Genomic DNA, 15,222 nt, shown 5'->3' with positions numbered 1-15,222 from the left:
AACTTGTCTTTGTCGCTCGTTCCGCGCTCTCGCTTGCACTTCAAGCCTTACATGGAACGCCTCAGAGCGAGGTAACGCCGCATGAGTCATGTTTTTTCGTGCGTGCAGCCGGCTCTATCGAATTATAAGACGTTGTCACGTCAAAAGAATTTTAGATTTATATGAGGCTGCGAAGAAATGTATAAGAGAAACAAGTTATAGCTATAACATCAACTTTATTTGCAAAGTACACATAAACATGACATCACAAAATAAAACAATCTTATAAATATACAAATTGGTCTAAAATATACAAAAGCCCGTAAGCTTCACACGTCTTAAATTAATTAGATCTTTTCATTAAAATAGTCAAAAAAAGTAAAAAAAAAAAATCAAGTCAAATTGATGAAAAGTTATCAATAAGTGATCTAGTCCTAAAAAGTGTTGAAAATATAAATTTCAAATTGAAATTTTAAACTTTAGGATAAGGAACATCTCGTTAATAAAAAGATTGTAATAAAATAATATATGGAATAAAGTTAAAGAAGATTACACAAATCATAACTCAGCATGGAAATAAATTAACTAAATTATTTTTAAATTAATAATATCCCATAATTTATGTCTAGTATTTTTGGGGTATTAGTGTTTATACATGACTGAAAAATAATGAATGCATGGTCAATCATAGAAAGTACGATTGATTCACTACATTTCGCAGCATAATCTGTGGTCTCATCATAAAACGAACAATTATTGACAATTACAATATTATAGAGGATAACTTTTTTTTTAATATTTTACACTCCAATAGTTAGAGCCCGCGCATAGGTACATACAACTTTTGCATGACTAAACTGTTCTGTCGAGTTGTGTTCTCCTCTTGAATTCCACACGACTAAACTGTTTAGACGATGGAGGTCGATTTCAGTCTTAATTTATATCCCGAACAAATCTAACAATCTTCTTGCAATTCTTGAATCCGTGATAAATATTAACTGTTTAGTCGATGACGCGCACTTCAATACGTTCCAACACTATGAGCGCGTGGTCGATAGTTGTCCAACTTTTTACTCAAAAGCAAATCGATACGGCTTTTCGACTTTTTTATCGATCAACTATCAAGTTGACAGTATGCGCACGTATATATTCTTATATACTTATGAGACACAACAAAACAGTTGTTCAACTAATAGTTGCATGTATACGCTAGCCCTAAGTCATTTAAAATTTCATGACCCATGGTCATCATCATATTATTGTGTTTATCTGTTTTTTTTAACTGTTCGAATTTTAGATATGGTCAATAGCATTTCTTTTTTATATGAAATGCTTCAACAATGCATAATAATTGTTATAAATTATAATACCTTTCTTAACATATTAGGATTCAACTACATCTTACTCGAATACATAATATTATACAAAACATTTATTTTTCTTTTTTTTTCTTATATAAAAAAAAACATTTAACATGTGTGTTCAATAAAGTCTAGTAAAAGTTTTATTTTTACATAATATTTAGTAACTGCCAAATTTTGTATACATTTCTGTGCTCAAGCAAACTTTTCTTTTACCATTTTTAGTGCCCAAAATTTTTTTATATCATATGTCATAAGTATAGGTACCTAGTTTGCCTGCATTTCTTAATTCCATATTCCTAAGATATTTTCTCAGTGTCCAATAAAATCATATACATTTTTTAACATTCAATTAAATTCCTATAAATTCAAAATATCAGCATACAAGCATATCATCGAATTACATTTAATCAATCAACATCTCATATAATAACTAAATAACGTGCCACATTCATTTGAATCCAGAATCACCAGTGCTACGGGTGCACCGAGTAATATCGTAATTACGAATAGTATATGACCTGTGGAATTATTTTTACCATCCAATCACAATCCTATATATTCCTAAACAAATGTTCCTCATATATTATCCCCCCCCCCCACAAAATCACAGTCCATCATCCAGCATCACATACAAGAGTAAGACTTCGCACGAGAGTACGTACGCCGAGTCCAATCGAAATAATGAGTTTTAGTTTTTATTATGTATGTGGAATTTTTTTTCATTACACAATCCCTCATCCCCCCCCCCCCTCTAACAAATCACAGTCCATCATCCAGCATCACATACGCATGTAAGTCCTCATTAGGGTGCGAAACCTCGATTGGTGCACGCAGTCCTATCAAAATGTTGTTAGTTATGTAGTTTAGCCTATTATGTATTATCTGTGGAGTTTTTTTTATCCCCCCCCCTACAAAATCACAGTCCATCATCGAGCATCACATACGCGAGTCAATCCTCATTAGTGAGTCTGGTGCGAGTCCTGGTTCGTGAGTATCTCCGTGCGAGTACATACACAATACCAGAAAGCGCTAATGCTATGGGGACACCGAGTCCTATTGAAATTATTAGAATAACGAATAGGGAAAAGCCCTCAACTGGTGGTACGCCATAGCCGATTGTGTATGACCTGTGGAATAAATTAATAGAATAAGGGCCGATTTTTCAATGCTTGGATAAAACTTATCCGTCCATTAAAGTATTACACGATAATATTACAATGTCACGTAAACTGTCAAATACGGGCAATTAGAATACGTTTTTAAAATGGTAGTTTTATACATTATTCGACGAATAAGTTTTATCCAAGCATTAAAAAATCGGCCCTAAGAGAAAATAATTAAATTGTTATATCTGTACTAATATTATGAGCTGAAGAGTTTTTGTTTGTTTGCTTGCTTGAACGCGCTAATATCAGGAACCATGGGTCAAATTTAAAAAATGATCGCTATTAGATAGTCGATTTATGGAGGAAGTCTATTAAAGGTATATATTATCACGCTAAGACCAATAGAAGCGAAACAATGCGTGTAAAACCGCAGGTCACAGCTTTTAATAATTATTGGATAATAGTTTGAATGGGATTAGCATGATAATTATAAACCCTTTTTTTTCAAGTGGGGAAATCTATAATTATAAACCCTCAGCAAGCGGTGAAACCTGTACATGGTAACATGAATAATTTAATAAATAATTCTCACCAGGCGGTATAATTGTGCTGCTTATAGAAGCCATCGCTAGCTTCACCAAAAGACATGAACATGTCTTGCACCAGCACCTTGGGGGAGTCTTTGAAGAACAGTTCTATGGTGCTGCGTTGGGGTAACCTTGTTCTGGTAATATGAATGGAATATTTCGTTTAGTATCCAGGCATTAATTAAAAGCCTCACCTAAGATATTTCTGGGTTGACACGGAAAAAAATTTAACAGCTTTTACTTCTTGATTGCTTTTCTTGATTGCATTACAATGTAATAACCCATAATACCTGTGACTCACAATAAATAATTTTTGAATTTTGAATTTCGTTGCTATTGATTATGTATATTTTTTGGGTCTATCCATTTTATACCGACAAATATTAATAATATTACAACAAGTTTAACATCTGCGCTTAATTTAATATGAGATTATGATCCCCCTCTGGACTCTTCGAGAATAGAAGCATTTTTAAAAAACTTACTGATACTTTGTCTATAAAATTTTCTCTAAAGTAAAAAAATAATAATTAGGTACATATTATTTACGCAGATGACTTTTTTGTTTATTTTTAATTACTACTTACATAAAGGCTTTGTCAGACAGGACGCGTACTTAGCGCGCGTCAGAGCGTTAAGTTGACGCCGCGATATGACGCTAAGATGTGTTCTACTACCATCGTAGAATACCGTCAAACAAAGCGCCGGCGCTAGCAGTACGCAACGCTCTGTCGCGGCGTTAGGACGCTTTAACGTCGGGTGTTGTATTTTTTTACAAATTTTATTTTAGCGTCGGAGTTAATAGGCGTAAAATAATAATAAAATACTGCATAATGACCGAAAATTTGATAGAATTGGTTAGAAAATATCCATGCTTATATAATACGAAGGATAGTTCATATAAACTATAAAGATATATCAATGAAGGCAAAATTGTGGGCACAAATCGGAGAAGAAATTAATGAAACTGGTAAGTAAACAATTCTTCCGACTCCGGAGTTAATATCGCTGTACCTTGTTTTGTTCGTAAGTAATAATTATGTAAACAACATGCAGCTTTAATAATATCAATTGCTGTGTCCTAACGCGCGCTAAAGCGTTCTGTTTGACGAAGCCTCGCGCGACGTTAAAACAGGACGCTGTAGCGCTACTACGCAGCGCTAAAATACGCGTCCTATCTGACAAAGCCTTAAGTCTACACTTATATTCTCACAAGTTCAAGGTTTTAGATAACACACAAGATTTTTTTATCAATTCACTTATCACATACTATAAATAAATAATATGCAATAATATTTCGCAAATTAAATCGTTTTCTAAAGTAATAAACAGAAAAGATTTTCATTTTTCAACATAAGCAGACGAATAATCACTTATAATACCACAAGAGCTTCAAGCTTTTCAGGTTAAAAAATCACGAGCGCGAAGCGCGAGTGATTTTTCCTCCTCCTTCATTTGTTTGCAACGAACCTATCGGAAAATACCCAATAATTTTGAAGCTCGTGTGGTATTCGGGGGATTATTTTTCCGTCCCAAATGTCGGCCAATAATTTCACAATTGAATTCAACCTGTCAGTTTGACGTCAACGACCAGAGAAAATTTTCAAAAAATTATCACTTATAATACCACAAGAGCTTCAAAATTATCGGGTATTTTCCGATAGGTTCGTTGCAAACAAATGAAGGAGTCAAGTCTTTCAGGTTAAAAAATCACGAGCGCGAAGCGCGAGTGAATTTTCCTGAAAATTGACGACTTTATTTGTTTGCAGGGAACCTTGAGGGAAATGTCAGATAATTTTGAAGCTCGTGTGGTATTAGGGGGATTATTTTTCCGTCCCAAATGTCGGCCAATAATTTCACAATTGAATTCAACCTGTCAGTTTGACGTGTGGCAACTACCAGAGAAAATTTTCAAAAAATTATCAGTATAATACCATGTAGGTTGTACCACGTGACGTCGAATGGTGCAATTCTATTGGTCGATATTTGGGTCGGAAAAATAATCTCAAAAATTACACGACCCTTCGATACATTTTTTCACCAGCGGAAAACATAATTCCATGAAAAAAATGTTATATTTTTCCAAAAAAAAAATACATGAAAAAATGTTATATTTTTCAAAAAAAAAAAAAAGATTACTTACCTGTTAAAATTAGATACATGTGCCATAGTAGAGCTGGCAACATTCCGCTCTTTGTCCGTATAACCGACAGGTCGGAACTGAAGATAGCCTCCTTCTTCATCATTAAATAGAGATGGAGTTTTGATCTCGATTATCTGTAAATTTTATTTAATTTTTAGTACAGACTATCGACAGTATGTGTTAAACCAGGCTAAAATACCAAATTTCATATTACATATAATCTGATAATTTTTTTTTGCATAAAGAGTAATAAAATATCCATAAAAACTCACAAACGTGTATGTTTATAAATTTAGAATAGAATGATTAGGTGAAAGTTAGAACTGAAGTAGAAACAATCAAAACTATGTTCACGGTGCGTTTACGTCAGCGTCATACGTTCGTTGTGCGGAGTGGCAACGCTGCGTTAGCCGCTCGTTATGCGTTCGTCGCGATTGTGCTGAGCGGCAATGTCGCGCCATTACTTAATTGTGCGGAGTGGTAACGTCGCGTCATGCGGCCGTGTAGACACAATATTAATTGTTTCTATGCTTGATGCAAACATTCATGTTGCAATTATCAATTAACGAAAGCATGCATATTATGTACAATTCAGACCAATAAGAAGATAAGATTAAAACTAACCTCAAAAACGCCTGGCGTGTGTTCATCATCCAAACTTTTACGCATAGTATAGTGCATTGTATCGCTCGCGTCATCTGTACTGACCAATACAAAATGTAACGCGAATCTCGAAGCATTGTACTCTTTAGATGTCGTCAAGTTCACTAAAGATAGGTCTATGAGCGTTGAATTGGCAGTGTGAATCAAATGTGGTAATTCTACTGCGTAGTCTCTGAATGGTAGTAGATCTAGCTGGAATACGAAAGTTAGATTTAGACTATTGTACATAAAATTTCCTCAAAAGCTTTAAAAATTCCATGCCGGTTTTTCCTTTAAAATGTTTGTGTAAAACTTGTGCCGAATTTAGGTAGGTATCAAATAACATTATTTATAATGATTTCCTGTTGATACAATATCATAAAAAGGAAAATTGTTTTTTGTTATTTTTAATTCTTATATCCTACTAATAACATATATGAATAACTACAGACACAAAAATTATCACGCCCCATGGCTTCACAAATAAACACTTTCGAATTTATAACATTCTTAAGGATACCTTACCTTTTTTTGTCTGGTGTCTCTAGATGTTAGCCAGAGGGGCTTCTACATTTTAACGCGAATGCGATATATATATATATATATATATTATATATAAGTATTGTGTATCCTTACCTTCATATGTACAAACCCGTCCTGTTCATGTCTGTCTGTGTGTAGCGTTCCAACTACGTGTATCATGGCCTCTTGTTCTGTCAAAATACTCTCTTTCAAGGCCCACGAGATTCGTTTGCAACTGTATTCATTTTGTGGATACTTCGGGCTTATGTAACCGTTGTCATTTAAGTCATCATATTCAATTAACTGAAAATATAATACAGGTCTTATTAACAGCAAAAAGCAAAAACACCATTATTTTTTTAACAATGTTATTGTTGATTTCCATTATTTTACAAGAAATGCAATTTTTAATTTTAGTGTTTTACGAATAATTCTTGACAAATGATATTAGGTGCAACTAAGCAGAACACTTATTTTTATAGCAAGGTGAAAATATTACATAATATTTCATACTCATATTACAAAGTATTCTTTTGTTTTTATATAAATGGGAAAAATAGCATCCCAATGACGCCCAAGAGTAGAAAGATGCTGGCGAAGCAAGTTTCAAATAATATTGTACTATAATGGGTGAAGTCTGATGTGTGAATAATTCTCCGTTTTCTAATAGGTATTTCAACTATGTTTACTAATATTAGCCATCTGTGAACATATTGATAGCAATAACTGGGTTAAATGTGACACTATCAGCTTTGCATATGCATATTATAGCCGACACTCACAGATGGTAGTGATTCATGTATTTGATTAGAGTAAATCATATTACAATAGCATTATTGAAATAAAAATGAAACTTGAATATGTGACTCATTCAATAAATTTATGGTATTTTAATAAGATTATAGTCAATTATGTACAGTTAACTTAGTTAATAAGAATAATATGTTATATGTTGCATGTTTACTACTTTCATTTTAACTGTAAATAATGATTTCTTCCGCTTTTAAGTTATAGTTGCCAGTTTATATAACAGAAATATTGCTTTGTTAATTTTATTTATATGTCGTGGCCATATCATACATTTGCTCATTTCATGAAATGATTGGCCATTTCACGAAATGGTCGCATTTCGTGAAATGGCCAATCATATCATGAAATGAGCAAATCTACAATATGGCCACGACATATACATAATATGTATGGTTTGAAAAAAGAGTTATTTTGATTCTCTTATGCTACTATGTTTATACTGTAAACAGCCATCTACATGCTATTATGATAAGGAATGAAACTATAATAGATATTTAATTGTAACTAACAGATAAAGCAATATCACAAAATTTGCCAAGTTTAGTCACTAAATACAACTGTTATAGATTTGAGTAACTAATATATTTTACTCAATAAATATCACATTATATGAAAAAAACCAAACATTAGTGAATATTATGTAATTTTATCATATTGTTATTATCTTAAATTTAAACATTTATGCAATATCATAAATACCTTGTCCATAACCGTAGCAAAACTATATCTCGGCTGTTCAGACCAAGAGAAGTATTTTGGCTCCGTTCCTTCCCACTTAATGTTTAAAGTGGAGTTGAGACTGCCGACAGACATAACCATTGTCGGTAAGTGTCTAGTGAAGTCCCATATCTGGTGAATGGTGTCGGAGTCACCATCAGCCCTGACATACACCAGGGTTGTGGTGTTCATGGGACAATCATTGCATCCAGGATTTAGTAGCGATGTTATCTGTGAAATATGTCATATTATTGTTAACATTTTTTAACTATATTTGAAATGATAGATAGATAGTGGTGATTGCTATGCATAGTTAATATTTATAAACTATCGTTAATTAATAATTATTGTAACATTTAATATCAATAAGTTGAAGGAATAACCACGTCTTATAAATCTAGTTCGAATAATTATTAGTCTACCTAATTGTTTTATTCATTAAGTATAGAGGTAAAAAGTTGAGCAATTAGTATTAATTACATCATTTCTAAAGAGAAATAAAGGCTTCAGTGACCTTCGTGATAATCTAGGTGAGGACAATTATATTTAAACACTATTAACTTAACATCTGTTACAAAATTATAGTCAATAAATAAAATTACTTACTTTTCTATCCAGTCCATGAGCGATAGAAAAAATAAAGGTAATCAATAATGCGTAATATACCCTTATCACCGAAGGGAACATTGTGTTTATAAAAACAATAATTATTCACTAAGGGGAAAGATCACAAGTCAAAAAGTAACAAATTATACAATAAACATATCAGCACGTGCGCCGAGACGAGACTGCAATTAAACTGAGAACGATAATGCGTATGATATCTTTAATTTATTTGTCTCGGTGTAATAAATATCAATTATTTCATTTCCTAACAAAGAATTACGCGAACTGAGCTTCAAATTTCAATTGCAAAATAAGCCTGTGTAGTGTGTCATTTGTTGACGTTATAAATGTCATTATAATGACATTGAGTGCGATAGCTAACAGATAAGATTGTAAAAATTTGTGTTATAATATCTTTTTTAACTCTTCTAATGCTTTAAAACGTGTTTAAAACACATTTAAAATAACTAGCTGAATTCATAAAATATTATCCTATTCAGACACAGTATTCAGAATACATTAACACCCCTCCCAAATTTAATATACTTAAATTTATCATAAAAGAAACAAGATATACCTATATTATATGTTTACTGACTACATCTTCTCTTTCACTATTATCTAATTTCTGTATTTGCGAATTTTTAAAGTATGGGGAGAATTTTTACAACTTCCCAGTTGTAACTCACAAGTCAATCATTTTTACCACAGATTGTATCCACAGATGAAATAAAACAATTTTTTAACAAAACATTTTATTGTACAGGAATATCGTCAACGTGCTGTTTCTTGCGTCCTTCGTCATCACTGCGCGGTGAATGTTCCCGCTTTTCTTGCTTTTTTCCCTTTTTATTCTGGTTTCGAACCGCCTTTGACATTTTACCTTCACCCACACTGTAAAAAGAATAATAAAATACTAATAGACATTGCAACTCATATAAAATTTAATTTAATTAAATAAAATTTGACTTTTTCTTTTTTCTTAGAATGCAGGTGCTTGATGAAAAAATTGGTTGATGATTTTTTTATAATATCGCATCGTTATAAAGTAACTAACTTTCATTCCTTTTACTTTCAATGTACATAAAAATACGAAGAAACGAAACAGCCCAACAGTAATTATTATTATACTTTAGTAGGGTCCCGGGATCCGGGGCACCAGTACGTCTAATCATTTTGAACTTTTCAAATATTAAATAGGATACAAATGATCAAAACCGTACACTAATAGCTTATTTCACAACTTACTTAATAGAGGCCCTGGATCCAGGGCCCCAATACGGTGCCGGGTTGAACTGGAACCTCAGGGCCCCGTTTCTTCGACTCACTGGGTTCGCATCCGGTCGTTCTGTTAGATCCACTGTGCTTTTGATCTCTTGGCTTAGTATGAACTTCGTTATAAGGTCTGCTTCAAGCCTGTGGTATAAATGCTTTGGTAAAATTTTCAATGTTTTGAAGTTGTTAAACCATTTTTTTAAGTTTTTAATATAGGTTGTAGGGGGTTGAGATTATTTGTGAATAATAGATACAATATATTCAATAATAAATAAATGATGAACAGCTATGAAATATCACATAATATAAAGATTATAGATAATATCAAACAAGACTTTTTAAGATTTGAAATATGTAAATGAATCCTAAATCCTTAAAAATAAAAGTAATTCTACAATCTGATTTTTAATTGATGTTGCTAAATAAATTTCAAGTTTCATTAAAATCGGTTAACTAAGTACCATTTATTACCAAAAACTGGCAACACTCACTTGGCTGGTTTGATAGGATGCGTTTTTTCCCATGTCCTTATAACTTCCCATAAGAACTGCGCAGGCGCAGTCGTTTTAATTGATAACTTTGACGCGTGTGAGAATGATACTTGGTAGCCAGCGTTCAGGATTGCTGATCTGAAATTTTGTTATATAATTTTATTGATGTAATTCTGGGCTTAAAATGTGTAACATGATTGCGTGCTAAATATGAAATCCAATGTTTTAAAAGCAAAAAACAAACTGTAGAATAGTAGTTAAGCTTAGCCTATAAAAACGTACGTATGTACGTATGTACATACGTACGTACATACGTACGTTTTTATATGTATGTACGTATGTACTACGCTAGCTATTACGTAATTTGACGCCGAAATCTCAAATAAAAAAAAAATTTATTTGAGATTTTTGAAGGGGTCAATTTTCGTTCTTCCAGCAGCAACAACAAACATACACCGTTAAACGTTAGAACTAATTTTATTCCTCATATTCTTGCTATTTTTACATCAAAAACTCATACCACATACTTAGCACACTATAAATATAAAAAACTAACCTCAATTTCAGCATCGGCATAGTTTCCAAATGCACTCTACCAAACAGTTTATCCAATATATAATACAGCGGTACATCTGGCAACTCCTCTAGGACCACAGATAACACACCGTTTATCCGTTTGGACGTGCCGAATCTGTGGCTATTGTCCTCTACGTGATGTAATACGCGGGAAACGAATTCCGCGTTGTGGATCGGCGCTGACCATATAGGACCACCTAGCTGATGATTTTTTTTTAAGTTAGTACAATATTTGATGGATATAATTTATAGAAATAAATGAAAATTTTTGAAAAGCTTGATGCTAAAACTGATCATTATCAAACAAGAAAGGTTAAAAAATTGTAACATATTACAATAATAGACAATATTAGCACTAACATAATATCAAAGCACAGGTAAAAGTTTAATGATCAAAAACTTAAAAAAATAGTGCAGGTTGTTGAAGGAATATTTTATTGGTTAAAAAAGTACTCACACAGTGTTTGTCTCACTAAAGGGCACAAAAAAATCATTTGTTTCGTTTTTAACAGTAGTATTTTTAATAAAGAGCTTAATTAAAAATACTTACATGGTGCCTCTGATTACAGTGTACACAGAACTCCGAAACCGGCGGCACAGTGGGCAGGCAGCTCTTCATTTGTCCCGGGTTCTTTTCCGTCGGGTTCGGTTTGAACGCGCCCAACGGTTGTAACGTTAGGTTATCACAACCCACGCATTGGTACACCATTGATAGCTTGCTGAAAGTGTTGATTAAATTCAATAGACAAAAAAAAAGACGTGTGGCACTCGGGGACTGGCGCGGTAAAGCTATTGCATAGCATGCCTTCAAGCGTGAGGTTTTTCGTAACGGAATTTCTGGATTCAGTCCCCGCGCTCAAGGCCCGCGATAGAAGCTATGCAATAGCTTAAAAAAATGTTGATGGTATTTTTTTTTGTACAACGAAAAACGTTAATCGTTGTAATAAATAGCGAAAAATAATCGTTGGGTAGACTGACAGTACTCAACTTTGCAAAGCTTTGGATATAGTGTATATAATTAAAAAAGTTTTGATACAAAAAATTATTGTTATAAAATAAATTACGGAAGCATTATGATGTCATAAAAGATAACTTAAGTTATTGCACGCCTCATAAGCGAAGCGTTGAGGTGGGTACTACTGTCACTTCGCGCAAAACATCTGATTTTTCAAACTTAAAATGTCTTTATGTATCATACATTGCACTTGTAAGATAATACATACACACACATATTAAGAAAAAACACTAATTTTAACGTTCATGATATTTTTGATGTCATTTTTGTTATTTAAACTAGTTAAAAAACAGTTTAAAAAAGTTCTGTCTTGGACGTCCGTGTGTCTGTATGTGCGGATCCTTTTTCTTGTTAACACGATAGCGACCGAAATACTTTACTAATCGAGTCTTTTTTTTTCTCTTACGCTTGAGTATGCTCAGGAATAGAACCCTTTCATTTTTCAGGGTCTGATTCGATGTGGTTTAATTGTTATTAAATAAACAAAAATAATAATTAATAAATATTTATAAAAAAAAAATTATGAGGCGTGCACTTTTGGATTTTCCAAATTATTTAATACTACTCTAGTTCGATAATTTTTTACCTGGTTGTTTTTTTACAATGTATAGCGCCGGAATGCACCCTTACAAACACGCGTATGTAGAAATCAGCCGATATGCTGAGCATCGGTTCTATGTACCTGCTGTATCTATTTGCGTGATGTTCTATACTTTGGAGTAATATTCTTAGTGCCTGTGAATTGCAAAAAATATGAGTATTTAATATTTTTTTGTATGATATGGAAAAATATTTGTTATAATATAAAGACGCATGATTATATACTAATTTTCTATAGATTACCTATCGGAATAAAATATTTTAAACTTAACAAATTTAAATGAAACAATGCTTTATTTCTACGTGAGAGATTGTAGATTCTTTTTAATTCTCACCATTTCATGACAGCATTTAGTTTTAAGGCTAACAGCACCATATTTGACGTAACAAGTTTCTGGCGAGTTTCCCGCCAAAACCGCCATGTCAGTTGCTGTGACAAGCAAGAGGCCGCCATCTTGGACACTTTGTACAGCCGAGTCGAGGAATATGGAAGGACATCCGTAGGGATCTAGGTCGATGGCTGCAAATCTTTTTGCTGGTGATTTGTGTTTGTACATTAGCATGCTGTAATAACAAATGTTATGTTTAAAAAGCAGATTGTGGAGGAAGGAATTCCGCTATCAAAAAAGGAAGGATCCTCGACCAGTCTACTCAGGCTGGCCAGTAAGGCCCCGATGAATGATGTCATAAAGATGTATATGTGGTCTGTTGCAAAAACATTTTGCTTATGTGATTCAAAGTGAAGTTTCCCTACAGAGATTTTTATTAAAATTATTTAATAGACTATTGTGAGGCAGTTTTTTCACTCATCTATACTAATATTATAAAGCTGAAGAGTTTGTTTGTTTGAACGCGCTAATCTCGGGAACTACTCGTCCAATTTGAAAAATTCTTTCGGTGTTAGATAGCTCATTTTATAGGCTATATATCATCACGCTACGACCAACAGGAGTGGAAACCGCACGGAGCAGCTAGTCTTTTATATGTATGAAAAACATAATGAATAGCTATTTCTTAATTTTTTTCAGCCTAGGCACAATTTTATTAATAAATTAGATAGAAGTAACCTACCAAGCATCATCATGGCTGGTTTCAATTAAATTGTCCACACCATTATATACAACATTATCTTTAATAGTTTCCACTGCTTGTTCAGATAAGTCATTTGCAACAATTTTAGTTACATTTGGCACTTCTTTTGCATATCTAATACTTCTCAAGCCAGTGGCTGATAGAGCTTCTAAAATTGTTATGGGAATCTGAAATAAATATCTTATCTTATCTTAATACTATTATAAAGGCGAAAGTTTGTATGGATGTATGGATGTATGGATGTATGGATGTTTGTTACTCTTTCACGTAAAAACTACTGAACCGATTACAATGAAATTTAGCACACATATAGAGGGTAACTTGGATTAACACATAGGATAGGTTTTATCCCGGAAATCCCACGGGAACGGGAACTATGCGGGTTTTCCTTTGAAAACGCGGGCGAAGCCGCGGGCGGAAATCTAGTAAACAAATATATAGTAAAATTACAATTTAAACAAAATAAATCTCTAGGACAGTTGTCCAATTGGAAAAATTAAAATTTGGTGGAATTGTGCCATATACATATAAGAAATGAAGGGCCTGGAAACTTAGCTCGATATTAAATAAGAATTTTACTATCACTATTTCCTGCTGCAACTTATATATTTTAATTTTTAACTTTAAAATTGGACTTAACTATATATAAATAAATAAATAATAACAAACCTCTTCAATCTTTTCATCTTGTACACCTTCCTGTGACTTTGCATCTAACTTTTTCTTAATTTTTGCGATCTTTTCATTCTTATAATCATTGATAAATACACTCAAAACAGCAATACTAAGATCTCTATTGAATTCTTGAACTGGGTTATAAAATACTTTTTCGGAAGATACTCGAATTTCCGCTTGTCCCTCTATTATACTTTTTTTAATCCCTGAAGTTGATGATTCCATTTTCATTATATTCTGTGCCACAGGAAACAAATGTTCAAAATAGAAAATCTAACCTATACGTCATAATCTTCTTATTTTTTATTATAAATAAGTACCTACCTTGCTAACTACAGATAGAACTCGTATATATTGTCTCATATATTTATTTTAAATTAAAAAATATGAAATATTCATTTAGGAAATAAGTAATAATATTAAAATTTGAGGTTGTTTACATTTTCAAATTGCAACCCATGGGAATTGGGAATTGGCTCGGGGAATTGGGATTTGGGAAGTTAAAAATAAATGTCAAAGTCATAAACGTCATAGATCTGTGAGTGTGAATTGTAGCTAAAAAAATCGAGCATGGCTTCCTATCTTTTGGTCAATTATATTACTTGCTCTGTGTTATATACAGTCATAAATAGATCAAAAAAAATCCAAAAGTGCACGCCTCATAATTTTTTTTAATAATTATTTATTAATTATTATTTTTGTTTATTTAATAACAATTAAACCACATCGAATCAGACCCTGAAAAATGAAAGGGTTCTATTCCTGAGCATACTCAAGCGTAAGAGAAAAAAAAGACTCGATTAGTAAAGTATTTCGGTCGCTATCGTGTTAACAAGAAAAAGGATCCGCACATACAGACACACGGACGTCCAAGACAGAACTTTTTTAAACTGTTTTTTAACTAGTTTAAATAACAAAAATGACATCAAAAATATCATGAACGTTAAAAATAGTGTTTTTTCTTAATATGTGTGTGTATGTATTATCTTACAAGTGCAATGTATGATACATAAAGACATTTT

At 32.6% G+C, this 15,222-nt stretch overlaps 2 protein-coding genes across 2 annotated transcripts; both read right to left on the bottom strand.

Annotated features, from left to right (window-relative positions):
• Positions 1 to 2,244: 2,244 nt before the first annotated feature.
• On the bottom strand, positions 2,245 to 8,787 carry LOC149899959 (glycosylated lysosomal membrane protein B-like). Its single transcript, XM_090113223.1, has 7 exons — positions 8,477 to 8,787; positions 7,853 to 8,101; positions 6,458 to 6,646; positions 5,804 to 6,034; positions 5,180 to 5,313; positions 3,042 to 3,173; positions 2,245 to 2,470 (listed from the first exon to the last, which is right to left on the bottom strand). The coding sequence occupies exons 1-7, from the start codon at positions 8,555 to 8,557 to the stop codon at positions 2,293 to 2,295; spliced, it is 1,194 nt and encodes a 397-aa protein (XP_089969349.1). The 5' UTR covers positions 8,558 to 8,787; the 3' UTR covers positions 2,245 to 2,292.
• A 433-nt stretch (positions 8,788 to 9,220) lies between these two features.
• On the bottom strand, positions 9,221 to 14,685 carry Trm1 (tRNA methyltransferase 1). The gene is made up of 10 exons (XM_090113222.1): positions 14,525 to 14,685; positions 14,195 to 14,437; positions 13,505 to 13,692; positions 12,769 to 12,997; positions 12,420 to 12,568; positions 11,369 to 11,537; positions 10,799 to 11,019; positions 10,243 to 10,380; positions 9,725 to 9,892; positions 9,221 to 9,370 (listed from the first exon to the last, which is right to left on the bottom strand). Exons 1-10 carry the CDS (start codon positions 14,561 to 14,563, stop codon positions 9,232 to 9,234), a joined length of 1,683 nt encoding a protein of 560 aa, XP_089969348.1. The 5' UTR covers positions 14,564 to 14,685; the 3' UTR covers positions 9,221 to 9,231.
• Positions 14,686 to 15,222: the final 537 nt, after the last annotated feature.

This window comes from Colias eurytheme, chromosome 19, assembly GCF_061535395.1.
Source record: "Colias eurytheme isolate Ceu_HAF_F1 chromosome 19, ilColEury1 Martin Lab GWU primary, whole genome shotgun sequence".
In the NCBI taxonomy this organism is placed as follows: domain Eukaryota; kingdom Metazoa; phylum Arthropoda; class Insecta; order Lepidoptera; family Pieridae; genus Colias; species Colias eurytheme.
The sequence above is the reverse complement of the archived record's forward strand: the minus strand, read 5'-3'. Positions and strand labels throughout refer to the sequence as shown.